Here is a 21,447-nt window from a genome sequence, read left to right on the forward strand (position 1 = left end):
AAAGCTAGGTATTTCTCTCATTTTTCGCCAGTGTTACAAATTAGAGTAACAGGGGTAAGAGTATGAAAATTATAAATCCATTTTTCTCTTGCCTTTCTGAGTTCATTACCTTCAGCGAGTCCACCCAAGGTACCCATCTGCAATAGGGATATTAGAATTTATCACAGGAGAAATGTAAAAAGAAAAGTAATACTCAGGTTCCAGCATTCAAAACTCAGATTTTGCAGCATGAGAATAGTATTTCAAAACTGATCATGGTCCTCTGAAGAGTATTTTCCAAATTCCTTGAGTTTCCATTCACATCTTAAGAGTCAAGTCAAGAGGGCCCATGTGTTCTACTGGGGTTTAGAGACGATGTTACTGTCCACCACCAAAGCTTAGCAGGAATCTGGAAGGAGGCCATGAACTCAAAGTGGGCTGGTCCGCACTGCTATTTCTTACTGGTCCATGATGGATAAGTACAGAAATTAAAAGTAAGTGTTTAGAACCTTTTACAACAATTTAACAGAATAATTTTGTCTATTGAATCTAATAATTAAAAGAAACTTTTATTGTTTATTTTAATTTTTATTTCATTTTTCTACTAGTTCTTGTTTTACAAAGGTATTGGGCACTGACAAATTCATAATAAAATGAAAATTGTACCTTGTGTGTGTGTTAGTTGCTCAGTTGTGTCCAACTCTTTGCGACCCCATGGACTGTAGCCCACCAGGCTTCTCTGTCCATGGAATTTCCCAGGCAAGAATACTGGAGTGGGTTGCCATTCCCTTCTCCAGGGGATCTTCCCCACCCAAGGATCAAATCCAAGTCCCCTGTATTGCAGACAGATTCTTTACCGTCTGAGCCACTAGGGAAGACCCCCAAATTGTACCTTTTCCATAGGGAATTTTGGAAATACTGGAAAAAAGTAAGTAAAAGGGAAGTCCACCATTTTCCAGGTCTGGAAATGGCAGAAAGGAGGAAAAAGAGAGTAAGAAATATGTGTGTCCCAGTTCTCCTCTTGAGTTTTGACCTAGGAAGGGGATGATAAGTAAAGGTGTCACTGAGGGCAGAGAGAATGGGGATTGCAGTGCAGAGGCTTCACACCCACATAGGTCCATGCAGTCCTGCTGAAAGAATAGAACTATGATCAGGGAATGGCGACTAATGGGACTCCTTGCACTTGGAGAATGAGGATGACAAGTTGAGAACAAATAGGGGTCAGTTATCCTGGGGAATTGACCCCAGAACTGAAGGTGAGGACAGGCGCCTGGACTAGCAAGCTAGATGGAAGACCTAGTAGTCTCAAGAGGGATTTATAATGCCATTAGGAAAAGAGATGAAGCCAAAGCTCCTCCACACTCTACAGTGAAATGAGACCAGTCTAGAGACTATACTGGCTTCACACCAGGGGGCCAGGAGGGAAAGGCGGACAAGGGAGCGCAGATTCCAGCCAGTCACATGCAAGAACCAACCAAAACTCAGGAAGTCCCTCCTCCTCAACTCCATGTGATGCAATAAAGCTGCACAATGGAACACCGCATACACTAGAGCCTATCTTTGAGAAGCATGGGGAGGAAGAAATTGAATATTCTTATTCAAGAGAACTGAGAATTATTTGAAGGAAATGTCTGAACTATCAGAATAAAGTTTGAACCGACTGGATATTTGGTTAGTTCCTATGATATTTTGAGCAGTTATTATGACACGGATTGGGCTGGGCAGGGTGGGAGGAGTGTCATAAAAAACACGAGGCTATAGACTCAATAAAGAAATTTCCTATGCCCACTTGAGTTGAATTATGAGTGAATTTAGGCCCTCTTATATTTACTAACCATTAATTTTTCATGCTTCCCTATTGGTTGTTCACAGTTGTAATTCAGCTCCTGTCACAGTCACGGCGACTTTAGGATGCTGAAATAAAGGCACCTTGTACCAGGGCTGACTCTCTACTATTTGTTTTCCTGCACATGCTTTGAAAGTATATAACAGGTGATCTAATCCCCTCTTCTGTATGTTGCTCTAGACATTATTACCTTTACCATATATTGTAATCCCTAACATAATATTTGGAGAAGGCAATGGCAACCCACTCTGGTACTCTTGCCTGGAAAATCCCATGCATGGAGTAGCCTGGTAGGCTGCAGTCCATGGGGTCTCGAAAGGTTGGACACGACTGAGCGACTTCACTTTCACTTTTCACTTCCATGCATTGGAGAAAGAAATGGCAACCCACTCCAGTGTTCTTGCCTGGAGAATCCCAGGGACAGGGGAGCCTGGTGGGCTGCCGTCTCTGGGGTCGCACAGGGTCAGACACGACTGAAGCGACTTAGCAGCAGCAGCAGCAACAGCAACATAATATTAAAATAGCTGTCTACCAGGTACTGTGCTATGCTTTTTACATCTATTTAATTATCTCATTTAATATTCACAATAATCCTATGAAACAGATACCATTATAAATCCCATTTTACAGATGAGGAAATTGGTGCTTAGAGAAGTCCCATATCACACACTGATCCACAATTTCAGGGGTTCCCATACCTTTTCTTTATTATCAGTTAAGAACTGCTGCTCTAAAAAGAACCTATGCAGAAGTCCTAGTATTCACTGGAAATGGTTTAGTCATGTGAAAAATGAAATGTTAGAAAGCTAGTTCCAAAACAGCAAACAAGATGTCCCTTAGGACTCTGAGCAGATGCTGTTTTTGCATGAAGTAATAGAAATTTCAATATATTTTCACGGCAGACTGTTTCTTTTCCTGGAATACTCATTCTCGCCCTTAAATGGGTCATATTTCCCTAGAATAAGAAAGATGGCCAGAAGGAACAAAATTACCCTAGATAAGAAAGTGCTAAGTTTTAGTTACCAGAAGAGTTGCATTTCAGCAGACTATGTGTTCTACTCAAAAGTTTCTTTCTTTTCCCCAAACAAAGATTTAGACAGTGCTATGTCTTGTTGGTTTAAGCCAGGGTTCATGAGAGATGAGAAGCTGAGACCCAAAGACCACAGGACTGAGAGACAGGGCTGCTCCTCAGACTGGAGGAAGGACTGCAACAAACAGACCAGGCTGTTGGCAATGAAATGAGAACTGACCATCAGAAGAGTCAGTTTACAAAACTTTTTGGTTCATTGGATACGGGTAAGGAGGAAGAGGACAGAGTCAAGAATGATTGATAAATTTCTAGTTTGCTCAACTGAATGCACTGAAATGTCATGTACAGTACACTGGAAAACTATACTTTCTCCCCCATTAAGGGAGCAGGGAGGAAGAGCAGTGGGGAGGTAAGGAAGATACTGAATTCACCTATAAGTCAGTCAGTTCAGTTGCTCAGTTGTGTCCGACTCTTTGCAACCCCATCGACTGCAGCACGCCAGGCCTCCCTGTCCATCACCAACTCACGGAGCTTACTCAAACTCACGTCCATTGAGTTGGTGATGCCATCCAACCATCACATCCTCTGTCGGACCCTTCTCCTCCCGCCTTCAATCTTTCCCAGCATCAGGGTCTTTTACAATGAATCAGTTCTTCGCATCAGGTGGCCAAAGTATTGGAGTTTCAGCGTCAGCATCAGTCCTTCCGATGAATATTTAGGACTGATTTCCTTTAGGATGGACTGGTTGGATCTCCTTGCTGTCCAAGAGACTCTCAAGAGTCCTCTCCAACACACCGTTCAAAAGCATCAATTATTCGGTGCTCAGCTTTCTTTGTAGTCCAATTCTCACATCCATGCATGACTACTGGAAAAATCACAGCTTTGACTAGACAGACCTTTTTTGGCAAAGTAATGCCTCTGCTTTTTAATATGCTGTCTAGGTTGGTCATAACTTTTCTTCCAAGGAGCAAGTGTCTTTTAATTTCATGGCTGCAATCACCATCTGCAGTGATTTTGGAGCCCCCCAAAATAGAGTCTGCCACTGTTTCCCCATCTATTTGCCATGAAGTGATGGCACCAGATGCCATGATCTTAGTTTTCTGAATGTTGAGTTTTAAGTCAACTTTTTCACCCTCTTTCACTTTCATCAAGAGGCTCTTTAGTTCTTCTTTGCTTTCTGCCATAAGGGTGGTATCATCTGCATATCTGAGGTTATTGATATTTCTCCCAGCAATCTTGATTCCAGCTTGTGCCTCATCTAGTCCAGCATTTCTCATGATGTACTCTGCATATAAGTTAAATAAGCAGGGTGACAATATACAGGCTTGACATACTCCTTTTCCTATTGGAACCAGTCTGTTGTTCCATGTGCAGTTCTAACTGTTGCTTCTGGACCTGCATACAGATTTCTCAGGAGGCAGGTCAGGTGGTCTGATATTCCCATCTCTTGAAGAATTTTCCACAGTTTGTTGTGATCCACACAGTCAAAGGCTTTGGTATTAAGATATTAAGAAAAGGTGAAAGAATACACAGAAGAACTATACAAAAAAGATCTTCACAACGCAAATAATCACAATGGTGTGACCACTCACTTAGAGCCAGACATCCTGGAATGCAAAGTCAAGTGGGCCTTACGAAGCATCATTATGAACAAAGCTAGTGGAGGTGATGGAATTCCAGCTGAACTATTTCAAATCTTAAAAGAAGATGCTGTGAAAGTGCTGCACTCAATATGCCAGCAAATTTGGAAAACTTAGCAGTGGCCACAGGACTGGAAAAGGTCAGTGTTCATTCCAATCGTAAAGAAAGGCAATGCCAAAGAATGCTCAAACTACCACACAATTGCACTCATCTCACACGCTAGCAAGGTAATGCTCAAAATTCTCCAGGACAAGCTTCAACAGTATGTGAATCGTGAACTTTCAGATGTTCAAGCCGGATTTAGAAAAGACAGAGGAACCAGAGATCAAATTGCCAACATACACTGGATCATTGTAAAAGCAAGAGAATTCCAGTAAAACATCTACTTCTGCTTTATTGACTATGCCAAAGCCTTTGACTGTGTGGATCACCTATAAGACAACCTAATAAGGATGCCAGTGGTTGGATGTGTGAATCCATAGTTCTAATGGCAAATCTGGTATCAAGGATTAAATTTGGGAGCTGTCAGAGTTAAACTGTAGCCACGGGAAAAGAGATGAGATGTCAGCCAGGCCAAAGTACAGAAGATAAAGAGGACATAGGCTAGAGTCTGGAGTAATCCCTGTAAGTAAAGAAACAGTAGTGTAGGATAAGCTAGCAAAGACAAAGAACAAGCAATCAGAGAAGAAAAAACAAGGTGAACATAACTTCACAAATGCAAAGGGGAAAATATCTCAAGATGGAGGAAGTGGTTAACTATGTTGAATGCAGTGTTAATGACTTCAGTCACAGAGAGAGCACTGATGTACTTCTCAAGAGCTTTGAAGTGAATGGTACAGCCAAGACCCAGAAACCAGACTGGAGAAGACAAGAGAACAAATGAAAAGAAAAGATACAGAATCAAATATAGTAAACTTTTCCAAGCAGTTTGGTTATAAAGGGAAGAGGAGAGAGAGACAGAAGTATAAAGTTGATGAAGAATAATTTTCAGATGAGAAAAACCTAAGCTGTTTAAAGAAAGAATCTAGCAGAAAAAGAAAAGCTGGAAATATAGGAACATAAAAAGACATAAATGAGATGAAGCATGTAAGTGCTGAGCACAGTATCGAATGAAGATAAATAATAAATGTTATTTATTTTCTATAATAATAATTGTCACAGTATTAAGAATAAGTAACTCAAGGGTATTAAGACAGCAATTCCATTTATAATAACACCTAAAAGAATAAAATATCTGGGAATAAATTTAACCAAGAAGGTAAAAGACTAGCACACTAAAAATTATAAAATACTATGAAAGAAATTAAAGAAGAAATGAAAAGACTACTCCAGGGCTTCTCCCACGGCTAGGTGGTAGAGTCCACCTGCCAATGCAGTAGACACAAGTTCAATCCCTGATCCCGGAAGATCTGACATGCTGTGGAGCAACTAAGCCCCTGCAGAACAACTAATGAGCCGTGTTCTAGATCCCAGGAACTACAACTGAGCTCACATGCTGCGACTAATGAAGCCCTTATGCCAAGAGCCCATGCTCCCCAACAAGAGAAGCCACTGCAATGAGAAGCCTGCTCATTACAATGAAGAGCAGCCCTTCACTTACCACAACTAGAGAAAAAACCCAGAGCAATGAAGACTCAGCACAGTCAATGAGATAAATAAATAAATAAAAGGGAGAAAACACTAAAAAAAGAGACACCCCATGCTCCTGGATAAGAAAACTTAATATTGCCACACAGTCAACACAATCTGTATCAAAATTCTAATCACCTTTTTGCCAAAATGGAAAAGCTGACCCTTAAATTCATATGGAATGGCAAAGGTCCTTGAATAGCCAAAACAATGCTGGAAAAGTACAAAGTTGGAGGACTTAATTGCCAATTTCAAAATCTACTGCAAAGCTACTGTAATCAAAACAGTGTGTACTGGCACAAGGACAGACACAGAAACAAATGGAATAGAACTGAATGTTTAGAAACAAATTCATAGATGTATAGTCAACTGATTTTTGACAAGGGTGCCAAGTCCATTCAACAGAAAAATAACTGTCTTTCCGTAGATGGTGCTGGATTCCCACATGCAAAAGAATGAAAGTGGTCCCCTACCTCACACCACATACAAAAATTAACTCAAAATGGCCCAAGGACCTAAACACAAAAGCTAAAACCATAAAACTCCAGAAGACAACACAGGGGTGGGTAAATCCTTATAATCTTAGATCTGGAAATGAATTCTTAGATATGACACTAAAAGCACAAGTGAAAAAAAGGAAACACAGATAAACTGGAACATCATACAAATGTAAAACTTTGGTGCATCAAGAATATTATCAAGAAAATGCAAAGATAATCTACAGAATGGAAAAAAAATATTTGGAAGTCATGTATCAAATAAGGTTTAATGTCCAGGATACAGAGTGAATTCCCACAACTCAGTAACAAAAGACAATCCAATTAAAAAAGACAACTTCAAAAGACTTCTCTCCAAAGAAGATATACAAATGGCCAATAAGCACATGAAAAGATGCTCAATATCATTAGTCAATATGGTAATGCAAATCAAAATCATAATGACATTCCACTTCACATGTACTTGGGTGACTATAATAAAAAAGAAACAGAAAACAAGTGTTGATGAAGATGAGAAATCAGACCCCTCAAACACCATTGGTCAGAATGTAAAATGGTGCTGTCACTATCAGAAACAGCTGGTGGTTCCTGAAAAAGCCAAGCATAGAATCAGCATATGACCCAGCAATTCCACATCGAGGCATTTCAAGTCCAAAGTGAAAGCAGGGGCTTGAACAGTTACCTGTATGCCAATGTTTACCACAGCACTATTCAACAGCCAAAAGGTGGAAACCCAAGTGTCTATCAGATAAATGTAGAAAAAAAAAGTTGTGTAGGCATATAATGGAATATTACCCACTCATAAAAAGGAATGAAGTTCTGATATATACTACAACATGGCTGAACTTTGAAAACTTTATGCTAAATGAAATAAGCCAGACACAGGACAAATATTGTATGATTTCACTTTTATAAAATGCTGAGAATAGGCAAATTCATAAATATAGAAGTAGATTAAGATTACCAGGCACTGGGGGGAAGAGGGGGAAAAGGACTCACTGCTTAATGGTTACTGAGAGTGATGAAAAGGTTTAAAAAAAGATAGAGATGATGGTTGCACATCACTGTGAATGTAATTAATGCCACTGAATTATATGCTTAAGGTAAAAATGTTCAATTTCATATTATATTTTACCACAGTTTATAAAAATAATGTAATATACCAAAACTCACTGAACTGTACACTTTACATTGGTAAACTGTATGATATGTGAAGTATATCTCAATAAAAGTGTTTAGTAAAAAATAAAGAATCAGTAACTCGGCTTAAATGCTCTTTAAGTTCCCTTCCATGTCTAAATTCTGTCATTCTTTTTTCTAAGGTCTGAGAATATGTTATTTTCCTAAATTTAAAATCTAGGAAACCTCCAATTATGTCCCAAACCTTGGGTGCGGCTTAACATTTCCATAGAACAGAGCCTGGAACACAGTGCTAGATAAGTGTTCGTTATTGGTGTTGACATGATTATTATCAGCCTCCTTTTCTTCAGAAGAGTCCTACTGAGGCAAGCATGATAAGGATACTTAAGAATTAACAGACACAGAGAAGGTAAGTGATTTTCCCAATAAATGGTCCAGCCAAGAATGAGAGTGTTGGGATCTGAATACACACCAGCCAAGCTCCAGAGCCTGGGCTGATTCCACTAGTTCCTCCCCAGAACTGCTAGGCACACAGGTCTGATCACTTTTCTGCACACTAGGAATGAAATGGTACCATCATTTTTAGCTTGTACTTTTTCCTATGCTGACACATGGACAAGGCATGTCAAAGCACTTTGAAAATGGGGAATCCTAGTCAAATATTAGATATTTTTTAGAAAGTCAGCTTCATAAATTTATGTTTTTGACAGCCTCAACTGAAGTTAAGGTACTAGTTAGAGAAATTATCATTGTACTTTCTTTTGTGAAGTCAAAGCCTTCAAGACAGTACTCAGAATTCAATAAATAGCTTTTACTATGTAGATCAACAAAGTTATAAGGTGAATGGGAACAGCAGCCAAGGACAGGCCAAGGTTAGATACCTCACATGCCAACTGAATCAAGACCTTGGTTTCATTAGCTCTGAGCCGTTGAACATTTCATATTATGCTTAGCAGGAAAGTATGACAATATTACTTTGATTTTTTGTTGATCCCGCTTAATTTCTGCATCCAGTTGCTTCCTTTTTTCGTTTTCTTCCCGAAGTCTTTTTTGCAGCTGTACCTTTTGATATTTCATGTGATCTACATTCTGCTCTAGTTCATTAGCACGTTTCTCATTTTGGATTGACAGTGATGCCAATTTCTTACTATTCTGATGCTTCTTCTGTAAGACCTGGATCACATGGAATATTTAAAAATGAAAAAATGCATCTGTCATATCCTTCCAGTAAACTTAAAACTTTCCATTTAATTATGCATGTTGCCATTTCTTCCTAGATTTTAATTTATTTTTGACAGTTTCACAACTGTTTTCTATACTTCTACTTTTACAATCAGAACTATCATAATTTTCACAAGATGTAAAGAATGATGAGCCTTCCTGGTGCTGGCAGCCAAACAGAACAAAACCAACATCACTGTTTTTTTTTTTTTAGTGTTTTAATTTAAAAATACTTTACGTACACAATAAAAATTAAAACAATACAAAACTGAACTTATATTTAAAAAGACTCTTATCTCAGATGCCTAATCTACCTGTCCTGCTTCCTGAAACAAAATTACCAATTTCTTAAGTATTCTCTGAGAAATAATTTATACACATATAACTTTACGTATATATATTCTAGGTAGACTATTCTCCACCTCCTTTTTTTTCTATATAATTTATCTTAGAGATCTTTTCACATAGATTTGTTCTTTCTATGTGACTGCATAGTATTCTATTGTATTTGTATTTAAAATCCAGCTATAGCCTAAATCATTAATCCCTGAGTTAAAATGATCAGAAATGATACCATTTTCCCAAACAGTAACCATTATAGTTACTATTTTAACTATCATAAATAAAGCTTTTCCTCTCTAGCAAAAGTTATCCATAGAGAACACTAAAAATCTGTGAACATCTGTGAAGTTTACTGTACTAATATAAAATACCAGTGTTTCAATTTAATCTTGATCAAACAAACATAGATTTGTATTATGTACTTTAGCATTGCACTAAGCACATCTCACATGAAATAAAGTTAAGGTGAGGTTATTTGTAAGTCATGCAGACTACAATAATTATTTCTTTTATCTTGGCAATAAACTGCTGGGAAAAAACACACATTTTGTTTTAATTAAATTAAGTATTCACAGACGCATTGTAGCTTAGGAGCAGGGCTATTCAAAGGGTGGTCTGTGGACCAGTACCACTCACAGACTGCTGTCAGCCTGCACCATGAAGGACATTATTAGATTCAGCTGATGGTGTTTCCATGCAAGACTTTTTTTGATGAGGGAAGCTGTGCTCCTAGTTACCTTTATCCTACTGCAGACCAATAACGAACAATCTGCAGTGGACTACTTTGAGCACTACTAGCTTGGATGCCACAGGACTCTGCAGTTTCCCAAGCCTGAATTTGGACCCTGGTTTTGTCACTTATTTTTGACAGTAATTGCAACATTGGAGCAAAAATGTTAATATTAGTACCATAGTGTCTTTTCCACATGATATTGAAAACATCAGTATAGGTACTGATAATCTTATTTAAGAGTGAGATAGGTTATCATTGTCTTTTGTGCTTATTCCACAGATGCTCAAATGTGGAATGTGCACTCTGTTAGATTAAAATATTAATACAGCATACAACACTATATATATCTAAAGGCAAAGAACACAGATTTCAGATTTTTTAATTAAAACAAATTTAAGTTTTAAAAACTAAAATAACTTCATTATAACAATAAAACAACCAGTATTTCAATATTTTTAAATGGTATGAAATGTTAGTGTACCGAAAACCACTTTTATCATCACAATTATATGACTATGAGTAAGTTATTTTATCTTCATAAACCGGTTTTCTTGTTTGTAAGTGTGTAAAAATACACACTTCAAAGGATTAAATAATTTTTAAATACTACATATAAAACATCTCATGTGTATAGAGTACTTTGTAGACACTTAACCATCACCCTTCTTCTTCTCCCTAGCACCATCCTTGTCATCTTGAGCATCCTCAGCTGTGCATGCATATGGCAAAGGCACAGAAATTTCTAAAACTAAATGGGAAACTTATTTCAGTCCTTGGCCTATTAGAGTTTCTTTTGAACTTAAGTAAGTTCTTTCCTTTCCTTATCAGTACTCTCAGCAGAAAAAATTACACAGCAAAAAACATGGAAAACAAAAAAGGCATGATAATTCACAAATACTATAAATAATCCTTCATGTAATCTTTTAATCTCAATCATAAAAATAATCTTTGCTAAATCCACAAATAAGGCTTAAGCTATAGGTTTCTATGGCAAATATAATAACCTCCATAGAAAAGTAATAATTTTGGCTATAACCTCCTTGGAAAAATAATAATTTTGGCTATATCAAGAAAACTGGGGAAAAACACAAACACGTGAAGACTAAACAATGTGCTACTAAGCAACCAATGGGTCAACAAAGAAAAGAATCAAAAATACCTTGAGACAAATGAAAATGGAAACACAACTGTCCAAAATCTATGGGACACAGCAAAAGCAGTTTTAAAAGGAAAGTGCACAGTGATACAGGCTTACATCAAGAAACAAGAAAATCTCAAATAAACAATCTTCTAACATTACACCTAAAGAAACTAGGAAAAGAAAAGCAACCAAAGCCCAGAATTAGTAGAAGAAAGAAAATAATAAAGATCAGAGCAAAAATAAATGAAATAGAGACTAAAAGAAAACAACAGAAAAGATCAATACTAAGAGCTGTTTCTTTGAAAAGATAAATACAATTGACAAGTTAGCCAGGCTCAGCAAGAAAAAAAGAAATAAAATAGATTCAGAAATGAAAGAGAATTTGTTTCTGAATTTATATTCTGATACCACAGAAATGCTTTTGAACTGTGGTGTGGAGAAGAGTCTTCAGAGTCCCTTGGACAGCAAGGAGATCCAACCAGTTCATCCTAAAGGCAATCGGTCCTGAATATTCATCGGAAGGCCTGATGCTGAAGCTGAAAGTCCAATACTGTGGCTACCTGATGCGAAGGACTGACTCATTGGAAAAGACTGATGCTGGGAAAGACTGAGGTGGGAGGAGAAGGGGACGATAGATGAGATGGTTGGATGGCATCACCGGCTCAATGGACATGCGTTTGAGTAAACGCAGGGAGTTGGTGCTGGACAGGGAGGCGTGGCGTGCTGCAGTCCATGGGGTTGCAGAGTCGGATACGACTGAGCAACTGAACTGACTGAACCACAGAAATACAAAGGATCGTAATGGACTATGATCAATAATTATAAACCAAAAAATTGGATAACCTAGAAGAAATGGATAAATTCCTAGATACCTACAATCTTCCAGGACTGAATCATGAAGAAATAGAGAATCTGAATAGGCTGATTACCACGAGACTGGTTCTTGCTGATTTTGAGTATAAGAATTCCTATCAGGGAGGGGGGATCGGGATGGGGAATGCATGTAAATCCATGGCTGATTCATGTCAATGTATGACAAAAACCACTACAATACTGTAAAGTAATTAGCCTCCAACTAATAAAAATAAATGAAAAAACAAAAAAAAAAGAAAAAAAAAGAATTACTATCAGTACTAAAAGTAGGGTATAAACCTACAAAATTATTAATTTCACAATAATCACAAAGGAAAATTCTTAACTGTTTTGTTCTACTAATGTTTTGTTAAAATGAGTGCTTTGTTATCTATCATAGCCTTAATTTAAATGGTTGAGAAATAAAAAAGAATTGACCCCAAGACTCTCTGAAGTGAATTGCTAAGGGAAAATATGTAGTCAGAAGGAAAGTGCCGAGTGTCAAGTCATGTTATTTTAACTTGGTGTTCACTTGAGAGCCTACTTTAAGTAAAAAGAACCTTTAATGGCAACATCCATATATTTGAGGTTAGCATTAAAAACTCCAGAAGGAGGGACTCTTGCTCTATTCACTTTTGCATCCTCATCTAGAATAGAACACTTATCTTGTTTAAAGAAAATAACTGTGCCACAGTTAAAAAAACAGACAACTAATGCACTGACGAGGTTAACTACAATTTCATTCTACCTAAAGTGGAAACAATATGAAAGCAAAAGATTATGAATCAAAAGAAACAGAAAAGGCATTTTAGCAAATTCACTATAAGCAGACTAACAAAACACTCTGACCATACCAAAAGCATGTGGGAATAACCTCATACACAGTAACTTTCTATAATGGAGTATTTCTCATAGAATAGAAGTTTTTAACTAGAGCTATATTTGAGGTTATAGCAAAGTCCAGCATTAGGAAGTTAAGAATAAGATGTAGTAGTACTCAGTTATTAACCTTTCTTAAACCAATCAGTTATAATTTCAGAAAACTATCTGAAAGTTATCATTGTTGAATGTCAAGAAAGTGCTATATACATACCAGATGTTTTATATATGATTATTTATCATTAGTTAATCTTTTATCCCTCAGAAAATAACACTATTTCTGTGGTTATCTTCATTTATAATCATGTGGTTTTGATAAAAAGGTTAAAATACATTTCTTGAATGAAGAAATACACTATACAGACTAAAACTATGCAAACCCACCATACTGGAAAAGAAAACTTGCCTTCCAGTTCTTCTGGTAAAAACTGAATCCTACTTCTTTGCTAACTAGGTATAAGAATCCTCAAAAGCAGGAAGCCTTAAATAAGTTTTCTCAATTGCATTTTTTAAATTACCTGGACTCTTAGCTTAGCGGCATCCATCTTTCTACGGAATTCCTTCTGTAATTTTACCTTCAAAGCAACATCAGAAAGATCTTTGTTTTCCAGTTCCTGTAGCTGCTTTTGTGTTTCAGTTAATTCCACTTTTGCTTGTTCTGCTTCATGTTCAAGTTTTGTTACTTTCAGAGAATACTGCTTGCTTACGGACTTGGCATCATTGCCTTCATAATAATAATAATAATAGTAATAAAAATTATAAATTATGTTTAAAAACTAAGTAAAACACCAAAAACATAAAATTTCCCTACTCTTACAACGCTGGCCATGTAACTATTTAAGGCAAAGCATTAAAAACCCAGCTGTCCCTTCACAACCCAGTCAAACACAACTTGTCATCTGGCCTCTTAATAATTAGATCCTTAATCACTGTCCCCATCTGGTGCCATTAAATCTTCTCTCTGGTTCATCTTTTGTTCTGAATTTGCAGTTTACCTTTGCTGGCATCAAGCTCCAGTTAGAAAGGTATTTGGGGTGACTCTTTGGCCCCTGGCTTAATATAATTTGTCTTCCTACTACTCATAATCTATCTCTGAATTCTTTTTTTTCACTATTATGAAAATTCTTCAACATACCAAAAGTAGGGAAATAATCCTTATAATGAACCTCCATCACCCAGATTCAAGAGTTACCCAGATTTTACCACTGCTTTTTCATCTATGCCTTTTTTCTTAATTTACTTAAAAACTTTAAAACAATTCCAGATGTCATAACATCACCTATATATATTAATACTTCAATAAGCATTTATACAGAATATGGAAATAACAAAAAAGTCACTATCATACCTAGCAATATTAATACCTACCAGTCCCTATTCAGACTTCCCCAATGGTCTCAAAATGTCTTACAATTAGCCTATTTTTTTTTCAATTAGTCTATTTTAATCACAATCCAAACAAGGTCACAATACATCTTATTGTTTTGTTTCTTAGGAATCCTTTAATCTAGAGCTGGCTCCCTCTCCTTTTTCATCTCATTTGAACTTGTTAAAGGTAAATTTTTTTGAAATGCTTTTCTTATGAATATTTAGAACATAGAGAAAAACAGAATATAAATATTGTTTCTGTATCTCTTTTCATTCTAAGCCCAGCTACTGACCCTGAAAACTTGGTTCTGATTTATTCTGAATAGTCAGCTAGCCCTGGACTAGCAAACCCATGACAGTGGGAAGTAAGAGTCTAGAGCTCATAGGAGGAATAATCATAGGGTCCAGTTGTTATACTGGTATACTGAAAGTCTCTTAATTTTAATAAAAGTTTATTAAATTTTAATAATTTAAAATCTCTGAATTTTAAAATTCTTTAACTTTTTAATAAAATCTTTTAATTTTTTAAAAATTTATTTTTTAAAGTAAAAAATTTTAATAAAAATCTTTTAATTAAAATCTCAATTAATTAATTATAAATAAGTACATGTAATTGTCTTCTGGCCCTACAATTCTGATTCTGACTAACTTTAAAATATGACAATGTTTTAGTGACTCTAAGATCCCCAAAATTGTTTAACACACCAATATTTTCTGAACCACTAAGAAAAACTACAGTACCAATTACACCATGATAAAATGCTAAAATGCCACTGGTTTTTAAGATGCATTCTGATCTCAGAGATATTAAAATGTGAAAAAGTGTATATTAAAACTGATGAAATACAGTATAATTGTCATTGTTATTCATTTTGGCTGAAGTAGCAACTGTTTGGGGAAGTCTTCAGTGAAAGGGCTTTGAAAAGTAAGTACACGTTGACCCTTCTGCTAAACACCATGTCTAAGGGTCTTCAGGAAGCTCCAAATTGTCCTCCATTCTAACGAGCAAGGAGAGAACCTTCTCAGTTTAAGTACAGATATCCTCTATTTTAAGGCAACCAGGATGGGTATACCAGGCTACATAAGTGTGCTTGCTAGATATCCTATGGTAGGATAACCTATCTGAAAGAAAATCATTTATTTTAGAGCAGTAAATACCCTCAAGTTCTATGCACACTACCCTGAAATCATGGGAATGCAGAAGCTATTTAAACCCCTAAACTGTTTCCTAGATTCACCTAAGAGAGGTGTTTTTGTTTTTTTTTTTTCCTAAGAGAGGCTTATTGGCATCAATCCTGCCTACGAGGAAGGAGCAGAGTCAAAATCAAACACGTGGAATAACTGGAGCTGGAAGGATGCACTGCCAGGAACAAGAAACGAAAATGCTTTGGACAGCATCTGTGTGTGTGTGTGTGTGTGTGTGCGTGTGCGTCTGTGTGTGCGTGTGTGCTCGCGTGCGCACATGTGCACTCCGTCGTGTCCGACTGTAGGGGAAAGGAAGTTGAGAAAGGAAGACTGACAGCTAGAAAGCAAGCTTGCAAGAAAGAGGAGGGAGAGGGAAGGCAAGTTTCTCCTTACTGGCAGAGGATCTGGTACCCACAATTTGTGTAGTCTGAGTGTGATTATAGTCCGGGGCTTGAAGAAGAGAAAGGTATTAATAGTATTTCCTTCAGTTCCCCCAAGAGACCAGAGAGTCATTCTGCATTGGAACTGGGGAAAAGAAATGTTAGTGGTCTATCCCTTCAATTCTTTACTGAATTTCAGAGTAGTCAAGATTTATACTTTGAGTATATTATTTGGGGGAAGCAAAAAAAACAAGTTGTGCATTTTAGAGCAAGCCTAATGGAGCTGGATGGTGAGGAAAGGGGATGGTATATACATCCAACCTGGTAGAATCTGAGGCTAAGGTGAGGAGCTGAAAGCCTGGCTCACTCAAGAGGACGGCTCTCAAGGACAAGTCCTTACATCTTCATAAAAACAAAAGTTATCTACAGTTAAAATACAAAGCTTGAAATTAATGTTAAAAACAAATTATTCAAGAAAATAAAGACCAATAATTTAAAATAGGTATTTACTAAAATGAGTTAGGAAAACATCTCAGACATCTTATTTCCAGATGCCAAGTATAATGTTTCTTTAAAAAGTGACAAAAAAAACATTAAGGGCCACAGAGATTCAGGACAAGACAGAGTTTACACTGGTTAAGAAGATTCATAGATGAAATAGAACACAATAAAGTTATTTTGATAATTAACCTCCACGTATTGGCTTTAGAGCCCACCCTGCTATACCAAATTCCAGACTGACGTGGATAGTCCTGAGCATCAGAAATTAAAGTAAATGTTACAACATCAGAAGCCCCTTTAGAAGCTTTTCTTTCTCATATAAGCTGGTTCACAAGATGCTATTACCTGTTTTAATTAATTCTTTAATCAGATCTTCCTTCATCTTGATGTTAATAGTAAGTTCTCTCATTTTTTGTTTAGCTTCAGTAAGTATGAGTTCTGAATTTCTTAATTTTTGCAAATTCAACTCTTGACTCTCCTGGAGACATTCGATCTTTAAATCTTCAAAATAAAAGAAACAAAGCTGAGAAATAAAACTGTCTGCTCAGAAACATTTAATAGAAGTAGAGTTTAAAAATAAAAAAAGCAGACGCAGAAGCAGTCTACAAGTACCAGAGGAAGGGACAGACAGAGAAGGAAAAAACATGGCAATTGTGATTTTAGTTTTCCAGCTTACAGTGAGTTCTCCTTTCCTTAAAACATATATATGCTCTAGTCATATCCTGCAGGTTCTGACACAGTTTCTCATTGCTCTTAGATATTCTGCAATTTGACTTTTTCTTTAATCTGAGCTACTTTAAAAAGCTATTAAATCTCCAGATGGGTAGAGGTTTTCATTTTTTTCCTACTAACTTGTAGTTTTACTGTAATCAGGGAATGCATTCTATCCCAGACTAATCAGAACATGGCCCCATACTGTTTGTTATATTCTGTCTTGTACCAGAATATAAATATAAATTACCTCACTGTTTTAGTTCACCTGAGACTTTTTTCATAGTGAGACTTCCTCAGTGAAGGAGTTGGTGCACTGATTTGCATTCGGGCCTAAGTTTCTTACCTGGTTGTAGACCAGTAACAAACGGTTCAAGGATGGGGACTATAGCACTTATCTACACTACCATACACTTTAAAATCTATTCTCGTTTCATGTTTTAATATTATATGCATAGGCTCTTAAAGAGATGCTATTTTCACAGTGTAGGACTTATTTATCATGTTATTTATATTCTCTGTACTCTGTTTTCACCACTCTTACCAAGAGAAATGAGCTAAAATCTCCTCATACAGTTTTTGCAACATAAACATCTTTTATGTCATTTTTTAATGCATAAAATTCTCATCAGTTGTGAACATTACAAGCAACTGCTAGACTAAGTTGGCTCTAATGCCATATACATCACTAATGGTAGGCATGGGTGCCAGTGAAGCAGTGAAGAAACACCCAATAAATTACTTAAGATGGATTTTAAAGAAGGCAAGAGTGCGAAGTCAAACTCAAGTTTGAATATAAAATCCCCATTCTGAGAGATTTAGCCCATAACTCTAGCTAGAATTAACTGGTGAAAAAGCTTTACTAAGGAGTAAAAAATAACAGAAAATCAGAGCACAGAGCAGAGGACAGAAAGGAAAAGCCAGGAGAGCCTCCAGATCAAGCTTCTGTCTCTGAGAATCCCTAGATGCTTCTTAAATTATTGCTTGAAGGAAAAGAGAACTGTCTTATAAATATTAGATCTAAAGTACTCGAGAGAGTCTGTGTACCTTCATTCTCCAATCCTGACTTCTGCGTTTGATCCTGAATATCATTCAATTCAACAAGTGAACAAACAGAGCCTGGCTTCTGAATCCATGAGCCACTTCTACGTCTAAAAAAGGAAAAGACAAGGACCAAAGGTAACTTGTCTGTCAGTCATTTTTAATCTGCCCTCAAATTAGTTTTCCCCCAAATTACTCTTTAAATTATGGCTTACATAAAATAAATGGAATTTACTAATATTTCACCAAGTAAAGAGATACCCCCCACCATGTTGGACCCAGTGGAAAATTCATCACGTTTTTTGCCACCGTGGAAGCAGAATTAAGAAATCCAAAATAATTTTCTCTGAAAATTAAACTCCAATCACCATAAACATTCTAAAAACACAATTATTTTACAGTTGTTAGACTGACGTGTTCAAATACTGGTTTCGTAACACATTAGTTGACAGTACATGTAGCAAAAACCACTTAACTCTTCTACTAAAATTTTTTTAATATAAAAAACTCCCTATTTCTGTATATGTTTATTGTATCATGTAATTATGCTTATTAAATCAGTCAATATTAATATATACACTAACATACCTAATTTCTGATTTCTCTTGGCCTTCTGACTCTTCATCATCACTGTTATCAGAAAATTGGCACTGGAGGACTTCATCCTGTTCTTCTAAGTGACCCAGCAGCATTTGACTTCGTGTTCGAAATCCCGTAACTAGTCGATCCAGAGAGTATACAGAAGGACTTGTGTGGACCTTACAAGTGATTCCCCCACCCAACAACAAAAAAAAAAGTGATTTTTTAAAGTGTCTATTTTTATCATATTGCTCAAAATGTGTTTTCTAAGAGGTTGAGACAGGTACTCTTAAAAGAGCCAATCACTGAAAACATACATTTCCCTCCCCCCACTGCCTACAAGAGAGTCAACTCATTTCACAATACTATTGTGTCTCATGGATATACACTTCTTTCAGAATCTATACAGTTCTTCCTCTTGTAGAAAGCTCTTCTAGTTTCAGTTATAGAGTCAGGGAAAAATAGCACTCAAAAATGAAACCAAAAAAGAGGCATGAGTGGAAACATCCCAGCTCCTGAACACAGCTCAGGCACTCCCCAGCCCACATGAAGCCCACACACAGTGTAACGGCTCCAGCGCTGCCCTGCCCCCAGCCTCCCCCGTGCTGACCACCTGGAGAATCGCAGTGTTGCTAGGATCTGCCATTCCCCCCTGATCCAAATCCCGCCACATGAAGAAATCCAGAACCAGTGCCACTCACTCTGCCAGGGTAAGACATTCCTGATTTGGAAATTCCAAAGCATAGACTCAGGCGTCATATGTGGTAGTCAGGGATAGCTGATTAATGCCCTAGTGACATACTTAATATGTATCATGGGATAAGGAGATTTTCATGGACTGCCTGCAAACTTTCTATATTATAACATGCTTCTTTGGGCCTTAAGTTCTCAAAAATTCACCTTGGAAAACAACAATGAATTAGAAATTGCCTTTATTTTCATTTTTGTTACCAAATGTTTCCTTTCTAACCATGTCTCTATAAGTGAAAGTGTTAGTTATTCAGTCATGTCTGACTCTTTGTGACCCCATGGACTATAGCCCACCAGGCTCTCCTGTCCATGGAATTCTCCAGGCAAGAATACTGGAGTGGGTTTGCCCGTCCCTTCTCCAGGGATCTTCGTGACCCAAGGATCAAACCCGGGCCTCCTGCATTGCAGGCAGATTCTTTACCATCTGAGACACCTATCTGTCTCTATAACCAAACCTCATGGCAATTTATCCAAAAAGGTAAACAATAAGATCTCAGAGGAGGCATTCAATTTATTAATACAAATTATTATGTTATTAAAATTACAACATATAGTAAAAATGTATATACCATACAGTGTTCAAGATTCAGTTGATGTAGGTTTCTTACACATCCCCTCCCAGAAAAGCCTATCTGATACTGGATATTCCTTAATACCTGATTTTTGTGCCTCCACTGCTGGTCACCTAATAAGGCCATGTGTCACATCAGCACCATGATGAATGGGGGTAAAGTTTTCTAGGTGGCCTCCCAATTCTGGGATATGGGGGAGGGCAAGGGAGTTTATTTACAGAAGAACCAACTCAAGAAGTATTTATCTAACAAGCACATGGTACCAAGCATGGCCATCTGCATTATAACCAATAGAATTCAAGGTTTCTCTCTGCTGGGGGTGTGGGAAGGGGGCTGAGGAGGGGTTTATTTCAGGAGCAAATAAAACTTTTTGTTTAGAATCAAGTTTTGTTCTCTAGGATTTCAACTGGCTTTCAAATGTTCTTTTTACAAAGAAAATCAAAATGACCCAGCTTAATCATGAAACAGGCTTTGCCACAATGAGTAAAAAATTCAGAAAATTAATTCCTTAGCAGTCACTCCACACAAAAGAATGGTTAACCTCTTCTGGCTCATAAAGCCTTCTATAATCTGTCCCCTTGCTACCTAAGTGTTGGATCCTGCTTTCTTTAGTTGCTTCTGCACTTCCTGCTCCCCAAAGACTATGCTTGCATTTTCAGCCATACCCTAAGTAACACTGGTCATAATGTAAATACTCAATAAGCTGGGTAATAATTCAGATAATTGAGGTGTATCCAACTAGAAAACAATTTTTTTATTCGAATTGTGTTTTCTGAGAATTACACAGCAACAGGACTGGACAGAACTTTAAAGATTACAGTTCAACTCATCCCAGGTTTAACTCTTCTCTGTAATACTGCAAATTATCATTTAGCCTCTGCTTAAACAAATTCACTGCGGGGACCCTATTAAGCCCTGAGACCTCTAGTATTATTTTGATAGTTTTCACTAATAAATCCCTCTTTATATTCCCTTAGCACTGCTTTTCACTGGTCCTATTTCTAGAGACAAAGTCTAACAATAATGATAAGCCTTCAAACATCTAAACACAGTCATTATGTCCCCTATAATTCAGACTAAATCTAGAGTTACTTCAAGATTTTCCCCAAGGTCCTATAGCAACTTGGTTGTTTTCCAAAAATAATCTAATTTGACTTAAGGTGTTATACCCAGACTTGAACGTAATATTCTCAGTCATCATACACTAAGATAATCTCTTCTCACTAGTGATGCATTTGATTTTGTTTCATTAGATGTGCTGCAACTCATTTACCATAGATTGTGGCTTTCACATATTTAATTTTGTAGTTGAATTTGAAAGTTCCACAAAGGTTCATGAGATGCAATTTGTCATTTTGCTACTATGAAGTTGCAATGTTTTGCTGGAATGACTGTTTGGTTGGCAAGGGAACCTGCCAAGAGAACCTCTG

General features: G+C 37.0%; 1 protein-coding gene across 10 annotated transcripts in view; it reads right to left on the reverse strand.

Moving 5' to 3' along the window:
* The window catches only part of KIF27 (kinesin family member 27), an 81,981-nt gene that overhangs the window by 25,739 nt on the left and 34,795 nt on the right, over positions 1-21,447 (reverse strand). For 8 of the 10 annotated variants that reach the window (XM_043452919.1, XM_043452927.1, XM_043452918.1 and 5 more), the window contains 5 exons: positions 18,705-18,895; positions 18,123-18,226; positions 16,710-16,865; positions 13,449-13,654; positions 8,738-8,935 (listed from right to left, as the gene is read on the reverse strand). In XM_043452919.1, coding sequence (XP_043308854.1) covers positions 8,738-8,935; positions 13,449-13,654; positions 16,710-16,865; positions 18,123-18,226; positions 18,705-18,895 — 855 coding nt within the window. The remainder of the gene's footprint in view (positions 1-8,737; positions 8,936-13,448; positions 13,655-16,709; positions 16,866-18,122; positions 18,227-18,704; positions 18,896-21,447) is intronic. The other 2 variants (XM_043452924.1, XM_043452920.1) reach the window with 1 other exon arrangement.

The sequence above is a fragment of the Cervus canadensis genome, chromosome 30 (assembly GCF_019320065.1).
Source record: "Cervus canadensis isolate Bull #8, Minnesota chromosome 30, ASM1932006v1, whole genome shotgun sequence".
Taxonomy (NCBI): domain Eukaryota; kingdom Metazoa; phylum Chordata; class Mammalia; order Artiodactyla; family Cervidae; genus Cervus; species Cervus canadensis.